At 38.8% G+C, this 25150-nt stretch overlaps 2 protein-coding genes across 3 annotated transcripts in view; both read left to right on the top strand.

Moving 5' to 3' along the window:
• Positions 1-6803: 6803 nt before the first annotated feature.
• On the top strand, positions 6804-21018 carry dcp2 (decapping mRNA 2). The gene is made up of 11 exons (XM_022220148.2): positions 6804-7071; positions 8166-8317; positions 8638-8765; positions 11409-11507; positions 11631-11783; positions 11870-11982; positions 12311-12415; positions 14450-14552; positions 17161-17250; positions 17561-17612; positions 19539-21018. The coding sequence occupies exons 1-11, from the start codon at positions 7004-7006 to the stop codon at positions 19667-19669; spliced, it is 1194 nt and encodes a 397-aa protein (XP_022075840.1). The 5' UTR covers positions 6804-7003; the 3' UTR covers positions 19670-21018.
• Positions 21019-23494: 2476 nt separating this feature from the next.
• Positions 23495-25150, top strand: part of LOC110963286 (3'-5' RNA helicase YTHDC2) — a 53338-nt gene continuing 51682 nt past the window's right edge. For both annotated transcript variants that reach the window (XM_051938882.1, XM_051938881.1), the window contains exons 1-2: positions 23495-23767; positions 24925-25090. In XM_051938882.1, coding sequence (XP_051794842.1) covers positions 24931-25090 — 160 coding nt within the window. In that variant the 5' untranslated portion in view covers positions 23495-23767; positions 24925-24930. The remainder of the gene's footprint in view (positions 23768-24924; positions 25091-25150) is intronic.

Below are 25150 nucleotides of genomic sequence, written 5' to 3'. Positions count from 1 at the left end.
GATTTAACCCATCGATGCGCAGTGTGGGTCAATGAGATACCCATTTTCCATTGGATTTGGGTTACTTTAGATCCATTTTGTGCATCAAAGGGTTAAAGAGATGATGACCAACTTTGTATGATCACTTCGCCTGACTGTAGTTGCAGTACAGTACTTTGCAAAATACAGTCAGAGCACCATCATGCTACGTCAAATGACAACATTAAATGCAGTTAAATATACTGTAAATTAATACTGTTGATAATGTGTGCACATAGGAAAATATCAGTTTACCATTACTCACTTATTTAAATACCTCCGCTATTGCCTCACATACTGTAATTTAAAACTCACCTGTGGTTAACAAGTCATGTAAAGGTTGCTAAATCTGAAGTTCAAAATGCAGTTCTCATTTAATGAGAGTGGGTTTAAACACTTCTTTTTTGTGCCAGAAAGAGAAGTCGTGATTGCATGGCAGATTAGCAGCGGTTAATGAACATACCACTACAATTCCAATGTGGTAGGAAAAACACATTGTCAGTTTGCCAGAAGGTGGATGTCAGAGACAAAAGCCATTTAGGAAATTATTTAGGTGAAAACTAAAAGGGAATGTTACCACCCGGCTATAGGGTAGCATGAGTAACACAAAAAAAAAAGCAAACAAACAAACAAACAAAAAAAAACACAGAACAAACGCTGATTTCTACAGTGAAATGCAGGTATTCAGTTGCAAGTCAAGTTCACAGCAAAATGTGAAGAGATTAAAGGCAAATGGGAAACTGATTTCCTCTTTAGTGTTGTTTAGTTATGCTTCTAGGTCTAAGGGACCTCTCTCGAAGCACTGAGCCCTTCTCTCATTACCTATGTATTTACTGCATACACCATTATTGCATTGCATTCACTTTGTGTCCCCCTGTGTCCTTCTAGGAGTGTCCCTGGTCCCAGAGCTGCATGCTTCTGATCTGTGGTTGCTGTCCCACCAACTGGCTTAGTCTTCATCATGTCCACTGTGGAATGCTGCTGCTGACCTTCCTTCAGCCCACTGCTTCCAGCTGCCCATTTCCACCAATCTACTCTGCATCACCCTTACTATATTTGTTATGCTCATCTACACACTGTTTGCATCTTACACTCAACAAAAATATAAATGCAACACCTGTGCACTAATCATGGTGTCTAATCAGCATCTTGATATGGCACACCTGTGAGGTGGGATGGATTATCTCAGTAAAGGAGAAGTGCTCACTGTCACAGATTTAGACAGATTTGTGAACAATATTTGAGAGAAATGGTGATATTGTGTATGTAGAAAAAGTTTGAGATCTTTGAGTTCATCTCATAAAAAATGGGAGCAAAAACCAAAGTGTTGCTTTTATAGTTTTGTGGAGTGTGTTTACCAGCTATATATGCAAAATATTTCATGCCAAAGCCTTACACCATAGCAGTAAACTTATGAATCAGCTTCAATGTTGGCTTGTTCTTGATATCCCCAGTCACTATGCATGATTCATTATGCATCACTTTGTATGTACACACGTGGACAAAATAGTTGGTACCCCTCAGTTAAAGAAGGAAAAACCCACAATTCTCACTGAAATCACTTGAAACTCACAAAAGTAACAATAAATAAAAATTTATTGAAAATTAAATAATCAAAATCAGCCATCACTTTTGAATTGTTGATTAACATAATTATTTAAAAAAAACAAACTAATGAAATAGGGCTGGACAAAAATGATGGTACCCATAACTTAATATTTTGTTGCACAACCTTTTGAGGCAATCACTGCAATTAAACGATTTCTGTATTTGTCAATGAGCGTTCTGCAGCTGTCAACAGGTATTTTGGCCCACTCCTCATGAGCAAACAGCTCCAGTTGTCTCAGGTTTGATGGGTGTCTTCTCCAAATGGCATGTTTCAGCTCCTTCCACATATGTTCAATGGGATTCAGATCTGGGCTCATAGAAGGCCACTTTAGAATAGTCCAACGCTTTTCTCTCAGCCATTCTTGGGTGTTTTTGGCTGTGTGTTTTGGATCGTTGTCCTGTTGGAAGACCCATGACCTGCGACTGAGACCAAGCTTTCTGACACTAGGCAGCACATTTCTCTCCAGAATGCCTTGATAGTCTTCAGATTTCATCGTACCTTGCACACTTTCAAGACACCCTGTGCCAGATGCAGCAAAGCTGCCCCAAAACATTACTGAGCCTCCTCCATGTTTCACCGTAGGGACAGTGTTCTTTTCTTCGTATGCTTGCTTTTTGAGTCTATGAACATAGAGTTGATGTGCCTTACCAAAAAGCTCCAGTTTGGTCTCATCTGTCCAAAGGACATTCTCCCAGAAGCTTTGTGGCTTGTCAACATGCATTTTTGCAAATTCCAGTCTGGCTTTTTTATGAGTTTTTTTCAGCAGTGGTGTCCTCCTTGGTCGTCTCCCATGAAGTCCACTTTGGCTCAAACAACGACGAATGGTGCAATCTGACACTGATGTACCTTGGCCTTGGAGTTCACCTTTAATTTCTTTGGAGGTTGCTCTGGGCTCTTTGGATACAATTCCAACGATCCGTCTCTTCAATTTGTCATCAATTTTCCTCTTGCGGCCACGTCCAGGGAGGTTGGCTACTGTCCCGTGGGTCTTGAACTTCTGAATAATATGAGCCACTGTTGTCACAGGAACTTCAAGCTGTTTAGAGATGGTCTTATAGCCTTTACCTTTAAGATGTTTGTCTATCATTTTTTTTCGGATGTCCTGGGACAATTCTCTCCTTCGCTTTCTGTTGTCCATGTTCAGTGTGGTACACACCTTTTCACCAAACAGCAGGGTGACTACTTGTCTCCCTTTAAATAGGCAGACTGACTGATTATGAGTTTGGAAACACCTGTGATGTCAATTAAATGACACACCTGAGTTAATCATGTCACTCTGGTCAAATAGTTTTCAATCTTTTATAGAGGTACCATCATTTTTGTCCAGGCCTGTTTCATTAGTTTGTTTTTTTAAATAATTATGTTAATCAACAATTCAAAAGTAATGGCTGTTTTTGATTATTTAATTTTCAATAAATTTTTATTTATTGTTACTTTTGTGAGTTTCAAGTGATTTCAGTGAGAATTGTGGGTTTTTCCTTCTTTAACTGAGGGGTACCAACAATTTTGTCCACGTGTGTATCATCTATGTTTGTCATATCATGACTGTATGCCAATATGTGTTATGTGTTTCCTTGTCCCCACCCCACCTCTTTTCCTGACTCTCCCCCTCGCCCACCCCTTCTACCTCTTTCTAACTTTGTACCTCTCACCCGTATGGCCAGCGGCAGATGAGTCTCCCCATATGAGTCGGGTTCTGCTCAAGGTTTCTTCCAGTTAAAAGGGAGTTTTTCTTGCCACTGTTGCCTTAGACCTTGCTTTGAGGGTTCAGGACATTTGAGTTCTGTAAAATATGTTGAGACAATCTGAATTGTAATTGATGCTATATAAATGAAATTGAATTGAAGTGAAGAGTGCTACTAAAATAAAAGAAATATATAGGGATAGGTATATATATATATATATATATATATATATATATATATATACATATATTATGGCATGCCGTTTAGGAAATTATATATATAATGAAAGTCGATATATATATAATGAAACTTGATATATATATAATGAAACTTGATATATATATATAATGAAAGTCGATATATATATAATGAAACTTGATATATATATAATGAAACTTGATATATATATAATGAAACTTGATATATATATATATCAACTTTCATTATATATATATCAACTTTCATTATATATATATATCGACTTTCATTATATATATATCGACTTTCATTATATATATAATTTCCTAAACGGCATGCCATAATATGTATGTATATATATATATATATATATATATATATATATATATATATATAAACTAAAAGCAAACTTCACTCTTACCAAAAATTAAAAGATAAACATAAAAACTACTGTTCATCTCCAAAATCAAAGTAGAACTGCAGTAGCACCCCTAAACTAAAACTATGAGACAATGAATTTGCTATTCCTCAGCATTCAACAATTCAAAAGTCCCTCATTATCCTTTACCTCTCACGTACACTGACCACAGATCCAAATTTCCAGCTGGCCAACTGGCATCAGGATAGGAAGCTGTAGTTTGGCCTGAAAATTCTCTGAAAACTTTTTGCAAGTCAGTTGTTACCATCTGCAGAGTAACACAGCCCATCATTTGAACTGCAAGAATAAAAGATTGCACAAATTACAACAACTTCTCATTGCATATAGCAACAGCAGTAGTGTGTCCATTGGGCACTGAGGGGGGGATTACAGATCCGTTTTGGTCTGGCAAAACACTTGTTGAATTACTTGAGTTGTACAGTCTAGGAGATTGGATCACTTATCATAATATCAATTAAAATAAAAGCCTCACCACAACCAGAGAGAGAAAGAAAGAGGGAGGAAGTGGTCCACTAAGCAGTGGTAGAGGCAAGGGGCCCAACATAACTGATGATCAATGGTTTAATTAAAATTTGTCAGTAGGCTTGTCTAATCAGCTTTTTCATTCCGTGTTCTTGTAATGTTATACACTATTTTCATTCCAAATGTTCAGACCTTCAGTACGTAGATTCAGGCTATCACTCCACTAATTTCTGAATGTGATTGTCATCCTGATATATAAAATTCCTGTGATCCTTATAAATGTGTAAACTTTGGACTACATCCATATGCATCCAAGGAAAACCAAACAGCCCTACATCTTTGTACACAACTACAGTGACTGTAGAGGGGCTGAAGCAACAAGCTAAGATTCTGCCTGTCTTTGTGCCTGGATTGCACACCCAATCTAAGGGATCTGGTGAGTAAGACGGGAAAGAAAATGAAAGGGTCATTCCAAATAGGGGAAATACTTTCTTGTTTTATGAAAAGATGATTGGTTTTAGTTGTCTATTCTGTATTTGTGCTTCCCTCAGTCTAAAGTGTTAGACTCCTACAGCCTAAACTAAAGAGCTACAGAATTTTATTTGGCTAGATTCATGTTTAGGAAACCCAGTCCATATCTTTAAATCTAGTCATCAATGTGACCAAACAACTGTGACTTTGTTTGATATCAAAAAGTCTAAATTAAATATCACAACACCACAGCATGGTGGTTACAACCGCATATTTGCTTATATTCCATGCTCAAATAGAAAGAGGATAACATTCACCTTTGCATCATCAAGGTCAGTAAAGGGAGCTTGGATCAACCTTATACAGGAACCCTAAGCAGCCTGGCTACCTCAGCTCCTGCCAAAAGTGCCCTGAGCACCTGGATCAAGCAAAGCTACTCCATATCCCAGCAGATGCTCCGACTGCCTGTGAACTCCATCCAGATGCTCAGGCTCTCAGCTTTCCGATCAGGATCCACACTTGAAGGACCAAAAGTTCAAACATCTACTGCTGCCTAATCTTTTCTGTATCTTCAGTATTCAAGCTTTTATGAACCTCTTTGAAGTTTGACTTTTGGTTTAATATTACAGAAGCTTGATGTGTCAAAACAAAAAGATGTTGTTCTCTCACATCTGTAAAGCTTGACTTTAAGGTGATGGGATGTTGGAAATGTTTGATGAAGCTGACATGGATAGCAATGACCTCCTGAGCATCCCGGCTATTCAAAAGAGCTGATATAGCTATCTTTTGACCTTCTTTTCAGACTTTTCTGCCGATTGTCTGACCCATCTCTGCAAAATTTGAGTATCAGAGCAGATCATGATTTATAAAGTGACTGAAATTTACTTAACTGAAGTTATTTATATTATGTGTGTTTCTCAAATATATGTTATGATTGCTGCTTTTGTAAGCATGGGCAAAAGTATCTGATCTGGTCATTTAAGGCAGCCTATGAATTTCTCTAGGTTAGGAACCTATGTCCACATCTTTGAAAAGCATGTTTCCTGACAAAACTACATGAAGCACATATCTTGCCATTATCTAACTTGCAGCTAAATGTGTGTAGAAGCAGAAGGCAGAAGAGAGAAACTGGGAGAAAATACAAAGACCAATACATCTAAAACAATATCAATAACAAACAATGACGAACAAGACTATTCTGAATGGAAACCTTTTGTGCATATGTTCCTCTTCCCTCTGTTCCTATGTTTTCAGGTTTCCTGCTTTTTAAAATTTTCCATCATCTATTAAGTGAGAGCAAAGTGCTCTAAAAATTTCTCTTTAAACATGAAACACATAGACAATAATCTTGTCTGGGATTAGAGTTATTGTGAGAATCTAACTTTCAGTACTGAAACTTTAGAGGTGGATATCAAATTTCCACCTTTTCCCTCGCCCGAAATCACACTATAAGTGGACTACTGGGGTAGTGCTTCGTTTAATGCAACATCGCCATCTACTGAATGGAACAATGGACTATAAACCGGTATCCGCTCATTGAAAGATTAACTTCCGGTTAGAAACCAACGCGGCGTTCTGGTCAAATCTGAAATATCGGAATTCTGAATTTCCCACTTGTGCACCACATTCATGTCAACATCCTGTTTACAGTGAGACTCTTTGGAAAGCCTTGATACATCACATTCGGCAATAAATTTCCTGAAACCTCAAAATGCCACACATAATCAAAGTCTGCAGTTCAAAGTAATTTAACAGACATTTGGCGGCTATGGTATTCAAATATCAATGCATTTTATTCCAGTCCCCACACAACCAACTTGATTTTCTCTCTACGAAATCAGTAATGGTACAGTAGTACAGACGACGAGAATGCTCGTAATCCATTAAAGCAGTATCATGCAGTTGGTTTCATCTATCCGATGTCACCTGAACGCAGCACAAACAACAGATTCGGCGCAGTTCCTGGTGGAGGAATCAGAAGTGTTCGGTTTTGAGATAAAGTACCTCAGTGAAGCTCATGTAACGCCGGCATCCACTGAGTTACGGTGAGAATGTGAAGACGTGTGGTGTAGCTAGCGGCTTTAGTGGCTGTAGTAGATGCCGCTCTGAGACGCAGTCGGCATGTTTACAACCAACATGGAAACAAAAAGAGTGGAGATCCCCTCCGGTGTACTGGACGACCTCTGCAGGTACTTCGATGATTTACTGAAGTTTACCGTTGTCTTTTTTGTTTACTTGTAATTGCACATTTAAATGTCGTCATTAAAACAGCTATTTATTTTTTGTGATACGCATTAAAAATCATTGTGCAAGAGCAGAGCGAGCGCCGTCAATTACGACGTGTTGGTAGTTCTTCGTTAGCTCAGTCACTTGACCTGCGTTGGTTGTTGTTGACTGTGGACACAGTCAATACTTTATTAGATGTTTATCAGCAGGACACACAGCATTCTGGAAGACACAAGCCGTGGCCAACAGTGTTTTAAACAGTCTCAAGTGAAACATAGAACAAGCAGAGTGGCATAACATACAGTTAGGGAGCAGCAGCTACCATGGCCCTACCCTGTCCTTTGACCTTTTCCACCTTAACTGGGGAATTTTGGTAGGCATCCATAAGCTTCTGACAAGCAACAGTTGGATCTTGACCACTACATTTCACAAATTTGGTGCGGTTCTACTAAATTTGAGCATTTGTTGGCTTTCCTCATAATTGTCCAACAAGACAATGACAAACACGTCAAAAATGACAAAGAAATGACAAAATCAGGCTTCAGATATGATTGTAGATGGGCCTCCCCTAAGCCCTGACTTAAATCCCAGTGCTAAGTTCTAGGGCTCACTGGAAACTCTAGTATTGACAAGTATATGTACAGTTTTGCTTACAACTGCATGTACATATGTATATATGCATATGCACACTCATACGGGTGTGTGTGTGCATGTGCACATAAACAGACAAATATGAAAATTTATAGCCCGTACATGTCACTCCCTCTCTCTTATATTTATATATATATATATACACACACACACACACACACACACACGCACACGCGCGCGCATACGTGTGTATGTGTGTGTGCATGCACATAAACAGACAAATATGAAAATTTATAGCCTTTACATGTCTGTAGTCAGACCTTGAAAATACATCAAACTTAAAAAATTCATAAGGAACTGTATATAACAGAGATTTATCAATATGTCGACACAAAACACTAAGACACAAAACCATTCAACACCAGATACCAGCCCTGAGACTCTTTCTCCTGTTGTATTCCTGTAGCCGGTTCATCCTGCACATCCCCAGTGAAGAAAGAGACAATGCAATCCGACTGTGCTTCCAGATCGAGCTGGCCCACTGGTTCTACCTGGATTTCTGCATGCAGAACACTCCAGGAGCTCCTCACTGTGGGATAAGAGACTTTGCCAAAGCTGATATCCTTACATGATGAATGTTAAATGACCTGATTGCTTTTACATTTAATAATGTTTATTGATATCCACTGTACTGTATTGCACACATTCCATAGCATACCATTTTGTGAACTTTCACTGCATTTTTGTTCTGATAACAACCACTTAAAAATATTCTGTGATTTTTTTTTTTTAAATTATTTTTTAACATGAACTGACATGAACAATCACAGTGCCTCATATGGCTCTTTTTCAGAGTGAGAGGGCAAATGAAACTAGTGCTCATGCTGGTTCATGATGGTAGACATGTTTTAGAATTACTCTCCTTGACAGCTAGAAACTCTTTCATCATTGCCCATTTCTGTTACCTCATGGAGAGGATGTGCAGAAAGTTCTTGAGCAGTGGAAGGAGTACAAGATGGGTGTACCTACTTACGGGGCAATAATTCTTGATGAATCACTAGAAAATGTGAGTTGTTGCGAACATACTTTTTATGCAAGCTTTCAGTTTTACATTTCTGCCATCATTTCAATTGGTTCTATTGCCACTGTGCTCATAACTGACAGGAAAAGGCACTGAATTAAATCTAGTCAACCTTTTGCTAGTTTCCTTGAGTATCTCTCAATAGTCTGATCGCTGTCCATTCTGTGTGTTTGCTGAAAAAAAAAATCAAGTGTTCTTACACAGTGCTGGCTCTATAAATGTTAAGTAGAGTAACTTAGACATACCCTATACACTGCTGTGCTTGAGCACTTTTGTGCTAGTGCACAGAACTGTCGACTATCCTTCTCCAGAATCACGGACTTTACAGGTCTAAAGTCTGGAAGCATCAGAAATCTCATTAAATATGGCTTTGTTGAAAAAATTAAATTCATCTGCTGTTTTTGAGATGTCCATCCTTCACATCCACTGAGAAGTACCCGTCCAACTCTTTCTTCTTTCCACAAAGCCATATTTAATCTATGGAGGCAAAAAAATTATAGTAAATGAGATTTCCTATGTGTCCAGACTTTAGAGCACACCCTCTACAGTTAATACCTGATGTCTGTGCACTGGCAGAAAACGTCCTTCATAACTGACTGTTAATCTCAGTAAGTGGTGTGGTGATTATGTAGTCTTATTGATAAACTTAGCCATAGTGATCCAATGACGTTTAAGTCAAATTCAGAGAAAATCTCGTAGCACTGCCTGTCGAATCTGTGTAGTCCTGATTAAAATTCAGTGTTCATACACAGCCCTGGCTGTTTAAGTGAGAAAGAAAATACAAACAAGACTTCCAGTGTGTCCTGTGCATGTTTGTGTTTTGCATAGGATGGGTGGAAATGGAGGGTGAGGGAAAATAGGGGAAAAGGGAGCAGTGGGAATTAGAGGAATTATAAATGTGTTAAATGCTGGCTATCTACATATTAACTATTTAATAATTAAATTTCTACAGAGTCATAGGCCTCATCTTTAGCCGATAGAAACGATGGATAAACAACAGTAAGACCCAGGTTGCTTCTGTATGCTACAGTGATGTTGTTAGGATGACTGTTTTGCGGTTGGATAAGGTGCAGACCAACCAGGTGTTTATTCACCAACATTCACATTACAAGAACACAAACAGCAAAGGTGGTTAACGTGTGTGTTGTGACACTCCTTCCCTCTGCTCTCGCTCTCACTCAACTGCCAGCCTTTTATAGGCAGCCCCTAATCAGCCCCTCAGGCCTACCAACATAAGGGTTAACCAAAAATAATCAAACACAAGAAGTTCACAAAAATATAATATATCTTTACTTTTACCTATAATAACAACAAACATTAAAACTGAGTATGTTTCCTTAAAACGACTACCAACATCCTCATCAAGCAATGTATTTATTTTATGACCTGAAGAGGTTACTACTCACCCTCTCCTCACCTACACTTGGTTCCTCCCGGAACCTTTAGAAAGGTGTTCCAGCCCACAGGGACACTTTTGGCTGGAACATCTGAGGTGACAAAAGAGAGGTGGGTCATCTCAAACTTTTCAGTTTACACATTCTTAAAATAATGCCCCATACCCACTTCTATAATAATTCAGTTATTAAGGCTGGTCACTTAATCATGTTAATAAACCTGTTGTTTTTTTGTCATGTACACCTCACCAGGGTTTTCACCTTGTGCTGTGAGGAGAAGCCAGCAAACAGCACATGGCAGCACATGTTGGCTCCAAAGCTCCACTAATTGAACCTTTCCCACAGTCATTTTCTTGTCATATTATGTCTTTTTTCCAGAATGTGACCTCACGTATAAGTAATGAAGCTGACCTTCATTACAGATAGATAAAAGTGAACCAGATACCAGATTACAATATGGCGTTTTAATCATTCAAATGTAATTTGCTCAGTTGCGCATACCCTTAAAAAGTTTTTCAGGCTTTTGTCATGAGATTCCCAGATGACCTGCTTCCCCATATTTGGACTTGTTGGGCATTAACAGCCTTGTCTGCCAAGCTCAAAAGAAAACACCTGACTTCTGGTTGACTTTCCACACACTCAAATAAGTAGTCTTCCATCTCTTATAGATTTGCTTTTAAGCCTATGGAAATGGATGGACTATGCAAAAGCTGGCTATAATTCCCAAGCAGTTAAGTTGTTTGTGTTAAACCCCTTGAGTTATACCTGAAAGTCTGCACTTCAGTGACTTTTTGATTACTTCATTTCAAATCAATTTTGGTGTTGTACACAGACAAAATTTGAAAAGCACTCCGCCAAGTCTATTCATGCCCCCATATGGCATTGTCAGAAATACAGTGTTTTGGGTTTTTTTGTTTTTAGAAATGCAGCATTTGTTTATTAGTTGTTGATCAGAAATCATGGCGGCATAGAATGTTTTTGTATCATTTCTGATGGATAAGTCCCGATACGTTCACAGCGGTGGATTTGTAGTAGGATTGCAGTCATGTGACCGTCAGCAGGCAGCTGACGTAGTGTTCACTTGTTGTCATAGCTATAGTTACACTGTGAAATTTAACTGTACTTTACCTTATGAAGCATCCAATGTCACACCCTTTGCCAGTGTAAATCTAGTGCTATTGTGTGAAACCATCACGTGTACAGCAGTTAAGTGATACATATTTTTTCTTTTCAGGTGCTGCTTGTTCAGGGTTACCTTGCAAAATCAGGCTGGGGGTTTCCAAAGGGCAAAGTTAATGAGGATGAAGCTCCTTATGACTGTGCAGTCCGTGAAGTAAGTCTCACAGATCTTTATTGTTTACTTTTGGCCAACTTAATATTGTAAGAAACCTGTATAATTGATGTTTTTCATTCATTGTTCAGTAATTTATAGCTTCAAATAATATTTGCTTTCCAGGTGTTGGAGGAAACAGGCTTTGACATTAAGAATCGCATCTGCAAAGACATGTACATTGAGCAGAAAATCACTGACCAGCTAGTGCGGCTCTACATCATACCAGGAGTACCCAAGAGCACAAAGTTCAACCCCAAAACAAGGAAAGAAATCCGAGTAGGAATTCCTCTCTTATACATTTGATCTCCAGTTATCTGTAGCGAACACAAATATTTCATGACTTTGTTCTACTCTTCTTGTAGAACATCGAATGGTTTCCTATTGAGAAGCTGCCCTGTCACAGGAATGACATGACCCCAAAGTCTAAACTTGGACTTGCCCCAAACAGGTTTTTTATGGCCATTCCATTCATAAGGTGTGTGTATAAAAAGTAGCATTTTGTTATTTTTACTCTAGAATCATCCATTGTCGTCATCAGTCTTGTGCGTCTTGTAAGTGCAGAGCCAGAATAAAGAGCCTAACCTATCAGTAAAACCTTGAAATAGCAGGAAATGGCTAACATGGCTCTGTTCAGCAATACCAGCACATCTGAAGGTACTACATAAAATGTTGCAACTCTTTGCTCTAATCCATTCAAACAAAAGCAGGAAAAAATATTATGTGCTTGCCATGTTTTCATGTGAAAATGTAATTTAAAGCAGCTGACCAGTATTGATGGCCCTCTTTCTACTTCATCTGTACAGACCGCTGCGGGAATGGATCAGCCAACTGAGAGGAGAGTCAACAGACAGTGATGAGGACTTGGCAAACAACAGCAGTAGTCCATCTAAACCTTCAGACAATGTTCGGTAAAAACACTTTTCAGTGTCAAAAAACAATTCAGTTTTATTTATACATAAGTACAAGCTAACATTGCAATTGATTCATAAATTTACTGTTATGGTGTAAGGCTCTGACATTAATATACTACATATATAGGTGGTAGTAAAATTCAAACAGTTTGTAGATGAGAATATCAAGTATTGTGAGAGTGATGCAGAGTAACTGTTCTGTTTTTCGTTAACGCTAAACCCACAGACAATCATTATTGATCCTGCAATTTCCCTCAGCACTACAGAACATTTTACTATATTCTCTGTGCTCACAGTGAATATAGTAAAACAGATAATCCAGCATTGACTACGCTACTGTGCAATGTCACTTCAGTCAAATGATTCCAAATTATATCACCTCTCATTAATTCTATTGTTTCTAAGTTAGCAGTCAACTATCTCCTCATGTAAACAATCAACAGCAAATACATTTGAAAGACTGTATTGAAAATACAGGTCTCAATATAGAAAGTCAATGCAACAAAAGTGAATGCACGTATGATCACTGACACACAAATTAGAAAACCTTTAATCACTGCCGCAGTATTGAAAGTACCTGTGATTACCACTTAAGCTAATAGCATGAACATGGTAAAAAATGACCCCTTACCACCAGACTTTTTCCGTTTTGGACCTATATGCTGTCTCTATCGATCGACTGATGGATTGATATGCACTACTGTGTATATTCTTTTCAAGAGGTCTATATATCTATACATGCATTTTTTCTGTAGTTATTTATTATTCTCTTTTCCTTATTCCTAGATTGACACCAACAGCCGAAACCAAATTCCATTTATGTTGTGTGCTGACTTGGCTGTTATTGCTGATTCTGATGTGTACGCTATGGCTCCACATGGAAAAAGATTTCCCAGAGATACTGAAAAATCTGATTGTGAGACTTCAGAGATGGAAAAGGATAGTGGATCAGTCAAAACACAGTTGCAGCAATAGTGAGGTAGAAGATGAACCATAGTGCCTTCCTCTTTAACACAGTGCACAGCCGGCATGCTGCTTGCTCAGTTTAGCTCTGAAAGACAGACGGGTCGATGCTTCAGACTTGACTCAAGTTATTATTTCAGATTAGAGTTTCTGTGACTGAGACAGTATAAAAGATATTACATGCCATTGACCTCTAAGGATAGCAGCCAAGAGAAAAACTTGCTTGGATTTTAATTCCAAAACTACCAAGTTTACAACAGCAACTAGAACTTTAACTACAGCTAGAACTTTGCTTACTAAGAAGCATAACTGATATTGGAAGTACATTGTTTGGTCAAATGAGACCAACATATATGAGACCAACTCATACATTTCTTCATCTCCGATGGGGTCCTGCATGTTTGGCACGAACCAAGTCATGATTACCAGGGTGAATGCATAGTCATGACAGTCATGAGTGCAGAAGGTGTTGACAAGAGGACATTTATAGATGGCACCATGAATGCCTGTGGTTAAAGCAAAATACTAGCAGACAAAGTGACTGCCAGTCTGCAAAAGCTTGACAGAAGAGGAACATTCCACCAGCCAAAATCATAGAAGAATTTCTAAAGAGACCTAAGGGGTGACCATGACAAATTACTTAAATTTTTGGTATTTTACAGAGAAAGACAGCGCAACACAACTTTTAAAATTAAATTTTATTGTGGTGTATTTTATAGAGCATGCTGCGGTATTTAGTCCTCAAAGCACTCATATGTTACTCACTGAGCTCAAACACATCATAAGCTTCAGTGTGTCTTTTTATTTGCATTGAATGGGCCATCAAATGTGTCATTTGAGCAGGTCTTTTGTCACGCTAAGACAGCACCAGCTTGCAACTATTTTTGGTGCTCGTCCTTTGGGTTTCTCTGCTCCAATGCTCTAAACACAGGCATAGTAAAGTCACACAGGCAGTTCATGTACATACATACTGAAGTGATTCACCAATTTCACAGTCACTATTTGACTCACACCTTCCTTCCTGTGCAGTATGATATATCCACTTCGTGTTTTTCTTTCATCTCATAGGTCAAAAACACGCCAGCTTGCAGGGACTGAAGTGTTCCCCGGAGACAGCTGGACAAAACAAAAGAAGACTCTGGGCCAACTGAGCCAGTATGAACTGAACCAGGTTGGGGAAAATACAGACTTTTACAGTTAACCGTTATGCTTAAGTTATATAGTGGTGTAAATTTGGTCAAAAAATTGTAATGTTTTTTTTTTTTCTATTCTGACAATCAACCAAACATAAATCCTTTATTGTTCACCCTAAGAGACTGAATTTTGTTCCTGTGACTGGGAGCAATGAGAGCTTTACAACTATAGGGTATGGTGCCAGTCAGAGACATACTTGATGAGAAAAACAATATTGAAATTAAGTTTTTCAGATTTAACAAAGCTAAGCAAAGTCACTATGAACAGTATGTATAGGTGATGGTGCTGGATGTCTAAACTGAGTTTTATCATTATTGCTCATCAGGCAATGGTAAATAGACCACTCCCGGATGCACCGCTCAATATAGCTCCAGATTTTGAGCTGCTCATTTGTGGTGCCTCCCATAGGTTGGGCTTAAAATGCTTTGATAAATGTATTTCCTAAGATGGCCTGAAGTTACTTATCAACATTTTATTATTTGTACGAATGGTCAGTTATGTTAAATTTCCTGCCCAGTCCTATGCTTTGCAAAAACGTTATGTAGAAGGTGGCTGTGTTTTATTGTCCACTCTTGCCAATTAAATGTAGAATGTGCCATATTTTGATGATGTTTTGATGTTGATGCAGTCCAAATTGAAAAAGTATATCACTTCACTATTTTTCACATTATACAAATTAGAGAAAAATCTTGACAGACTTCTGTGGTTGAAGAGACCTTTTGTAGAGCCCATTAAGGTGGACAGATTTTGTGAGGGGCATGGCTGTTTCCAAATGGAATTTATGGGTCTTTATTATAGGATCACCTTGTGGTCAATTATTGTCATGTTTTTTGAGAAGCATCTGCACTTCATTTCCAAGTATTGGGTCAGCTTTTGTGTCTCTTGCTCATTCCAGCTTAGAGCAAATTGAGCTCCAGTACAAGAAATAAAGTAATAATCAGCCTTCCTCACAATCTCATCTGACCTACATGTGATGATCAGCTCTGCTCCTCTCCTTACCAGAGTGTCCAAGACACGCAGGTCTATTAATCTAAACACAAAGTTAATCTAGCACCTTTCGCTTATGGCGCCCTGGTAACAAGCGTAAACAAAAAGTTTTCCCATTTTACTGTTTTTCAAAACTAAATCATGTCCAATAAAATTTAGATTTTTGACATGAATTTATAAAACACACTCTTTCATGTCAAAGTGGCAATATATTTCCACAAAGTGATTCAAAATAATTTAAGATATTAAGCATAAAATAAATGATAGCATGACTATTCACCTGTTTAGTTCAGTATTTAGTAGAGTCACCTTGGCCACAATTACAGCGTTGACCCTGTGAATCGGTCTCAAACTGCCTTGCACATCTGAACACTGCAATTCTACATTTCTGTTGCCGTCCCAGGTAGCAGCCAGTGAGAGGCACTCTTCATGTGTTTGTGTCACAAAAATTTCTCTTGGAATTAATAAAGTTTTACCTGATCTTATCTTTTCTTTCATGCCATTTTTGTTCTTTTTTTGGAAATTCTTGTCAAAAAAGCCAAATGAAATTGCTCCCCTCAGGCCTGGCTGCAGAAATGGGCCCTGGTCTACCTAATGTGGATGGGGAACAGGGGCTCCTTGAATTTCTTTCAGTGGCTCTTTGTTTGTTTGGCCCCTCCCTTTGAACCAGTCTGTGTTTAGAGACCCTACCAGGGTCTATTGTCCCAGAAAGCATAATTTCTACTTCTAATTCTGTGAAATTGAGCTGAGAATAATTTGTGATGATTTTTACTTACAAAAGTGCATCTCATATAATTGGAATATGGTGGAAAAAGTTCAATATATTTCATCAAACATTGCTCAAAGGGATGCGTATATATGGGACTTACCTAGATCAGACTTATCCTGGCACATGTCACAGATGCTCAATAAGAATTGGATCAGAGGAGTGTGCAACCCAGGTGAACTGGGCCACTCCCTGGGCCACTCCTGAGCAGTTTTTGTGTGAGCAGTTTTTGTGATGTATTGGAGTTCATTGTCCTGCTGAGGGTAATAACCTTGAGCATGTTATTCACTTCACCTGTCAGTGGTCATAAAATTGTGGCTGATTGTTATATATTTTAGAAATCAGTACACATAAACTAAAATGTTTCAAGCCATTATTTGTTTTAATATTCATGATCACAGCTTACAGCTCATAATCTCCTCATAATTTGATGAAATGTTATTAAAATTGTGGATGAAAAAGTTCAAGGGAATACATTTTGGTGCCCCTTGATCTATGAACCCACTATCTCTTGTCATCTAATTGATCTGCTCCTCACATAAAGTTCACAGGACACATTAAATCACTCATCTGTGACCTGTTTTCCCTATGTTTTATAGAACATACTTTTGTTTTTAATTTTATTTTTACTTAGCTGTTTTCATAGAGTGCAAACTTCGGTATCATGCAATTTTCCCAAACTCTTCAAAGCCAGTACCACTGACAATGTCCTGTAGCAGTAACTTTTACTGCTACAGAACTGAAATGGAATTTAGAATCTGTCAGTGGCTTGATACAAAGTTGGTACATCCACAATTTATCACAGTTTAATCATCTGCTCTTTGCTCTGCAGAAACCGAATTTGAAAGGCAACGGGAAGAAAAGCCAGGACTCCCCTTACTCGAAGAAAGGAGCCAGTGACAGTGCCGCCAACAACCAGCAGGTGAATACCATATCAGTAAATCAAACACCATATTTGTTTCATATTGCTGTTTTTATTGAGCAGAACATGTTGAACATGTTATTCAGATGTAGAAAAAGAGAAAAACTCAAATCTCAATACCAGGTACCAGTCAGAAAGTAAAATAACATTCCTGAACTACATGCAGACAGTTTTTGACAGTGAATTGCAGATCTGTTTTGAAGTGTTGAAATTACCTTTATCGGATATGTGGAATTTGAGAATCTTTAACTTTGCCTGTTCGGGTGATTGTGTAATTACAGGTTATGCATTCTTAAACTGTTTTTTACAGAAGGAAGATACAAGGCTTCAACCCAGAAGACTACAAGACAGTTTTGAGAGAGGTATGGTTTATACAGTTACGATGTTACCCAGTCTCCTCAGCCCTCTTGACTAAATAATAGTAAAATGCTTTACAAGTTGTTAGGTGACTATAACAATAATAATAATAATAATAATAATAACTTTATGGAACACTTTTGAAAATCTATGTTACAAAGAGCTTCATGAAGGACACACAAATCATAAAATTACCATATTTTGAAAGTCAAATAGAAAAACTATTTGCTGTGTAAAAACTAATCAACGAGTGGTTCAGTGGTTTCAATGAAAAGTGCCACATTGTTTGATGGAAATGAAAATTATCAACCCCCCAGGAGGGCTAAATTCAAGACACCCCAAAATCAAAGTGAAAAACTGATGTGGCCGGCTAGTCCATCTTGCTGAAATTCTTTGGCAGCAACTCAAAATAGTATTCAGTAGTTTGTATGGCCTCCATGTGCTTGTATGCATGACTGACGATGCCGGGACAAGCTCTGAATGAGACGACAGATGGTGTCCTGGGGTATCTCCTCCCAGAACTGGACCAGGGCATCACTGAGCTCCTGGACAGTCTGAGGAGCAACCTGATGGTGTCAGATGGAACAAAACATAATGTTCCAAAGGTGTTCTATTGGCTTGAGGTCAGGTGAGCGTGGGGGCCAGCTAATGGTATCAGTTCCTTCATCCTCCAGGAACTGCATGAGTTCTCTTACCACATAAGACTGGGCATTGTCGTGCACCAGAAGGAATCTAGGGCCACTGCACCAATGTAGGGTCTGACAATGGGTCAAAGGATTTCATCCTGATACCTAAAGGCAGTCAGAATGCTATTGTCCAGCCTGTAGAGGTCTGTGCGTCCCTCCATGGATATGCCTCCCCACACCATCACTGACCCACCACCAAACCGGTCATGCTGAACAATGTTACAGGCAGCATATCGTTCTCCACGGCTTCTCCAGACCCTTTCATGCCTGTCACATGTGCTCAGGGTGAACCTGCTGTCATCTGTGAAAAGCACAGGGCACCAGTGGTGGACTTGCAAATTCCTGTGTTCTATGGCAAATGCCAGCCGAGCTCCACGGTGCCAGCCAGTGAGCACAGCGGGCACTAGAGGACGCTGGACCCTCAGACCACTCTCATTACATCTCTTTCTGATTGTTTGATCAGAGACATTCACACCAGTGGTCTGCTGGAGGTCATTTTGTAGAGCCGTAGCATAACTCAGAACTTGTCAGCTCTCATATAACGCCTAAAACAAAAGAATTTTGTGAAGCCACAAAAGCAGCCATCTTGGCCCTGCTGGAAATTGTCATGAGTGAGAGACAGGTAGCCAAAAAACAGAAGATCTTCAAGACAGCCACTCATTACACCAAGAAAAAACAAGCCCAGCATGGTGCTACCTAATTGCGAGCTTGCAGGAAGCATCTTTCTACCCCACGAGATGACTGTGCACTCATCCATTCCTGTGTCAAGAATCGTCGTCAGACCTCCAGGGACCTTAAAAATGAGTGGGCACTGTGGAGGAATGTGACTTGTTTGGCAAAGACAATTGGAAACCGGCTTCATGAAGCTGGTCTGAAGTCACACAGGGACACCCTTCATCAATGAAAGGCAGAGGAAAACCAGATTACTCTTTGCTGGGGATCATAAGGATTGGGCCTAGGTCCTGTCCATTGAAGAATCCAAATTCCAGAGTGTTTTCACTTTACAATGTGTCACAGAAAAGCAAAATATTGCAATGACAGTTTTTTTGCCATTATCGTGCAACTCTAACATATAGTATAAGTGAAATAATACATGCAGAGTGTCAAATTTATTAGAGTTCATCATGAATATCCAGAAGAGTACATTTAAATACAACAATCTTCCTTTCTTCATAGTTTCAGAATTCGAAGATTTCAGTATAAATGAACCTTATTGACAAATGAAATCTGATTTTCTTTTCACAGATGTGGCTCCAGACAGCTTTAACAGTCATCAAACAGTTGACAGCAGAGACTGTGAGCGCTTGCTGTCCTCCAAGGCTTTCCTAAATTTCAAATTTGACAGAGACGCCATCATGAAATGTTTTGACTACTAAATGGTTGCCAGTGCTCTGTGCCTCTCCTGTAGTAAGAAACCTTGATCTCTATTTTATCTTACAGCCCAGGCAAGAATGTTACTGAAGATACGCTTTCTCTTCCTTGTTTGTTTTGAACTTACATTACCAAGGGAAGTTGCCCATCTGTCGTTGACCATATAGAGTAAGCTTTACTGTAGTTGGTCTTTGTTGCACAACTTTCTGATCTTTTAAAACAGATAGTAGTTTAACAGCAGTGCCGTTCATCAAATTCAAATTCATCATGTTATATGTTGATTTTAAAATGGAATCATTTAGATGATAATTCCTCATTTCTTTCAATTGAGTCTGATAATTTTTGGGATGCTGAGTAAAATGGGTTTTAACAATGCTATTGGCTATATTAATCTACAGGGTCATTGTGTCTCTTTGACCAACATCACTAATCATTGACCTGGGAATGGAAGAACAAGATGTCTTTGCAGCTTCATCTTTCCAAATTGAATGTCTTTAAATTCGGATTACATACTCAAAATTAAAATTCCATTCACAAATAAATTTCAGTTTACTCAGCAGCCCCCCAAAAATAAAAATCACCCATTATTGAAAAAGGAACATGTCTTACATTTACACCAGAAGTTAATTAACTCAGGAGCAGACTGGAATAACGGTCAGTGAAATTTTTTTCATTTTGTTACTACTTGTGCATTTTCAATCGTATACATGAAAATTGTCTTTTAAAAATGTTACTTTGTATGTATTCCACACACACAAGAAAATGAAATCCCAAATTGATTAGTATAATTTTAACGTTTGTAGTGAGAGATTTCCATTTAAGACATCCCCATCCCACGTATGTTCGTATGCCTGGTTTTTAGCATCCTGAAAAATCTAGCCTGTTCTTTTCTCCAAACAAAACATTTAAGGTTGAAATACTGGTTCAGATGTCAGATTACAAGTTCACCATAATTTTTTCATGATGTAATGGTTAGCTGCTATCGTGTCTGATTGGCATTAAAACTGGCAGACTTTGAGGCTTTAAACTATAGTAAAGGGCCACTACATTACACTAGTGAGTATAAAAGATTATTCTCAGAAATGTTGCAAATGACTCGCTTAAAAGGCAACATTAAGGGATTTCTAGCCATGAGATCTTAAAACATAAATGATGGCAATTGTCATAGAATGAGTAATTGTTACTGAACTAAAAGTATTATTCTCAATGGGCTGTGTCAGACATTCATACATGTACATTGTTTGTCACTGTTTTTGTAACTGATTATTCAGAATAGGGTCTCAAGTTGTGCTTTGGTTTCAGTGATGTTTTGACTTTAAATGTGAATATTAATAAAGTTTGTTTTTCACTCTCAGCTGTGGTCTCTCTACAAAGAATATGTACAATATGAGAACAGTAAATCATTTGGAGATTGGTGAGGCCAATGACTGCAGAACAGAGTTGAGTAGCTCCAGATACAGAGATACCTGCAGAATGGACAAAACACAGACCGTAGAGGCAGAAGACAAGTTGGTCTTAACATGCTTTAAATAACATGAGATGAGAAAGAACTTTGTTAATAGTGAAGGAAAACTGTGCCAGACATTGCTCTGAAAACAAAATTACAGATTCAGACCTCTTGAAGTTTTTCACTCTGTGTCATTGCAGCCATTTTCCAAAATCAAAAAAGTTCATTTTATTTCTCATTAATGTACACTTAGCACCCCATCTTGACAGAAAAAAACAAATGTAATTTTTTTTTTTGCAAATTTATTAAAAAAGAAAAACTGAAATATCACATAGTCATAAGTATTCAGACCCTGTGCTCAGTATTGAGTAGAAGCACCCTTTTCAGCTTTGAATACAGCCTTGAGTCTTCTTGGGAATGACACAACAAGTGTTTCACGCCTGGATTTGGGGATCCTCTGCCATTCTTCCTTGCAGATCCTCTCCAGTTCTGTCAGGTTGGATGGTGAACGTTGGTGGACAGCCATTTTGAGGTCTCTCCAGAGATGCTCAATTGGGTTTAGGTCAGGGCTCTGGCTGGGCCAGTCAAGAACGGTCACAGAGTTGTTCTGAAGCCACTCCTTTGTTATTTTAGCTGTGTGCTTAGTGTCATTGTCCTGTTGAAAGGTGAACCACAAAGGTGAACCTTGGGCCCAGTCTGAGGTCCTGAGCACTCTGGAAGAGGTTTTCCTCCAGGATATCGCTGTACTTGGCCGCATTCATCCTTCCTTCAATTGCAACCAGTCGTCCTGTCCCTGCAGCTGAAAAACACCCCCACAACATGATGCTCCCACCACCATGTTTCACTGTAGGGATTGTATTGGACAGGGGATGAGCAGAGCCTGGTTTTCTCCACACATACCGCTTAGAATTAACACCAAAAAGTTCAATCTTGGTCTCATCAGACCAGAGAATCTTGTTTCTCATAGTCTGGGAGTCCTTCATGTGTTTTTTGGTAAACTCTATACGGGCTTTCATGTGTCTTGCACTGAGGAGAGGCTTCCGTCGGGCCACTCTGCCATAAAGCCCCGACTGGTGGAGGGCTGCAGAGATAGTTGACTTTGTGGAACTTTCTCCTATCTCCCGACTGCATCTCTGGAGCTCAGCCACAGTGATCTTTGGGTTCTTCTTTACCTCTCTCACCAAGGCTCTTCTCCCACCATTGGTCAGTTTGGCTGGACGGCCAGGTCTAGGAAGAGTTGTGGTCATCCCAAACTTCTTCCATTTGAGCATTATGGAGGCCACTGTGCTCTTAGGAACCTTGAGTGCTGCAGAAATTCTTTTGTAACCTTGGCTAGATCTGTGCCTTGCCACAATTCTGTCTCTGAGCTCCTTGGGCAGTTCCTTCGACCTCATGATTCTCATTTGCTCTGACATGCACTGTGAGCTGTAAGGTCTTATATAGACAGGTGTGTGCCTTTTCTAATCAAGTCCAATCAGTTAATTAAACACAGCTGGACTCCAATAAAGAAGCAGAACCATCTCGAGGAGGATCAGAAGAAATGGACAGCATGTGAGTTAAATATGAATGTCGCTGCAAAGGGTCTGAATACTTATGACCATGTAATATTTCAGTTTTTCTTTTTAATAAATTTGCAAAAAATTTCTACATTTCTGTTTTTTTCTGTCAAGATGGGGTGCTGAGTGTACATTAATGAGAAATAAAATGAACTTTTTTGATTTGGCAAATGGCTGCAATGACACAGAGAGTGAAACATTTCAAGGGTCTGAATACTTTCCATACCCACTGTACATGAGAATAAATACAGTGCCTGATAGGACACAAATAGGATGAGTACAGTACATTATTAAAACTAAAATTGCAGGAGATAAAAAAGAGACTAGTTTTGTTATTGAATGTAAAATTTGACATTGAAAAAAAGAATTTGTCACTGAAAATGACAGTAAAATTTGCATATCACAGAGTGACATCCAGAACCCACTATTTAAGTGGCTGACACGAAGGCAGGTTCAGGCAACACAGCTCTGCTTCTTTATGCTTTAATTTGAAAATAATTCATATATATTTTGAGGTAGGCTCCAGCACCCCCCGCGACCCTAGTGAGGATAAAGTGGTGTATAGAGAATGGATGGATGGATGAATGTATTTTGAGGTTTCTAAGAACGCTATAAATCTTTACTTAATGTTTTAGAGCTCTTGATTTATATTTAATGTAATTTTCAATGAATAAGTCTTTATTTCAATGACAATTTTTATTTTCAATGACGAATTTTGTTATTTTCCAATGAGAATTTTTTTTTTTTTTTTTGCAATGACAACTATATTGTGTCTGTTGGTTATAACAATGCCATATGATCACAGCCGACAGGGGGCAGCAGTGCATCAGTGTCACGTCGGGTAAAGAAGAAGCAGAAGAAGACGCTGCGGCGGACCGCAGGCTGACCGTGTTTCTGTGTGTATGGTTTTATTTTTAAAAGGGTTCTTTTCTGTTAGACTTGTTTTAAGGATCTCTGAGGACGAGCGACTGGTTGTAGTTTGGAGTTAGTTCTTGTTTGGTTAAAGTAAACAGGTGTTCACCGCTGTCCCCCTCTGTGGGCTCCATCCCACTAATGTGAATGTTACCGGTTAAAGCACCGCTGGATCTCTTCTCATCAAGGTACAACAAAAGTTCTTTATTTGTATGTCATGTTTGAGCCGCTTATCTATTTAGTCACGAAGTTTATCTTACGCTTAGTTTAGTTACGTCTGTGTTTCGATACCAGTGAAATGAAACACAAAAGTCAGTTATGATTTCTTAAAATGTAGTTAGCTAACCACAACCTCACCTAATTTTAAGACTGCTACGCAGAAACTAAACTGACTTAGATTCAGCAGTAATAGTACGAAATAGCCGTTGTCTGTTGCTGTTTTGGAGCTGTAACACAGATACTGTTCAGCTGTCACATCTACAGCAATGCTAGCTTTTCTGAAATGCAAACCACCAACAGCTATGAACCAGATACAATCGTCCACCGTACAGGCACCGCTATACCATTGAAAGTGTACCGTGTTAAATCCACAACTTTCTCTTGTATTTGGTTGGTTAGAGGTGCTCAGTGCACATATACTCTGGTGAAAGAGTTAAGGCACACTTGTACATGTTTTAAGATGAGCGCGATTTTACAGTTTCTAGTGCCTGTTTAACCGCGCTAATCTTTAAAAACATGCTCTATGTACTTTTTTTTTGATACCCCTCTACTTGGTTTAAAAAAAAAACCCAAAATGAACAACGATTTCTACTTGACATATGGAGCTGAGAGCTGAAGGAAGCAGATGCCTTCCTGTGGGAGCCAGTAGGAGTCCTATCAGAAAATCTGCATCTGTCAATGAAAGATGGAAGCAGCAAAGATGTCAGGCTGAGTAGTAGTCCTCAATCTGACTGTGTTACCCTGAACCTTTGCTTAAAGTAGGGTGGAGTGCCTTTGCGATAAGATCCAAATTTCTAGGCTGTTTTTGACAACATTGTCAATCATCTGTGTGCAGAACTGAAATCATGATAAAATAATTTGATAAGGTTTTCAATGCTCACTTTCAATACATTATTCATGTTTTCACATGAACTTGTAAATTTTTTTGCTCTAATAAAGCATGCACTTTTCACTTGATGCACACAATAGTTTCTAAGTTTCCCGCCTGCTCTCATCAGTTGAGTTTCGGATTGTGGGTACATTCAGCAAACATGAAAATTGTGCAAATGTCCAGCAGTTTCTTTGTTTACAGGTGTATGTATGTTTTGGCAACACTATGGTCAGATAAGCTGATGTTGTGTTACAGTGCATCATGTCGAATGCTGGTGGAGCCTCACAAAAGCCTGCTAGGAGCCAGAAGACATCCTCCCATGGTTCCAGCTATAGCAGCACAAAAGAAATTCATATTGATGAAGAGGTCAAGATAGCAGTGAACCTCTCTTTGGAAAGTTTTCGCTACAATGATCAGAAAGGTATGAACTGTACTTATTTTTTTATATTGAAAATTGAAAGCCAGGGACTTCTATTTGGTG

This window comes from Acanthochromis polyacanthus, chromosome 18 (assembly GCF_021347895.1).
Source record: "Acanthochromis polyacanthus isolate Apoly-LR-REF ecotype Palm Island chromosome 18, KAUST_Apoly_ChrSc, whole genome shotgun sequence".
Classification (NCBI taxonomy): domain Eukaryota; kingdom Metazoa; phylum Chordata; class Actinopteri; family Pomacentridae; genus Acanthochromis; species Acanthochromis polyacanthus.
This window is presented reverse-complemented; position numbering and strand designations above follow the sequence as displayed.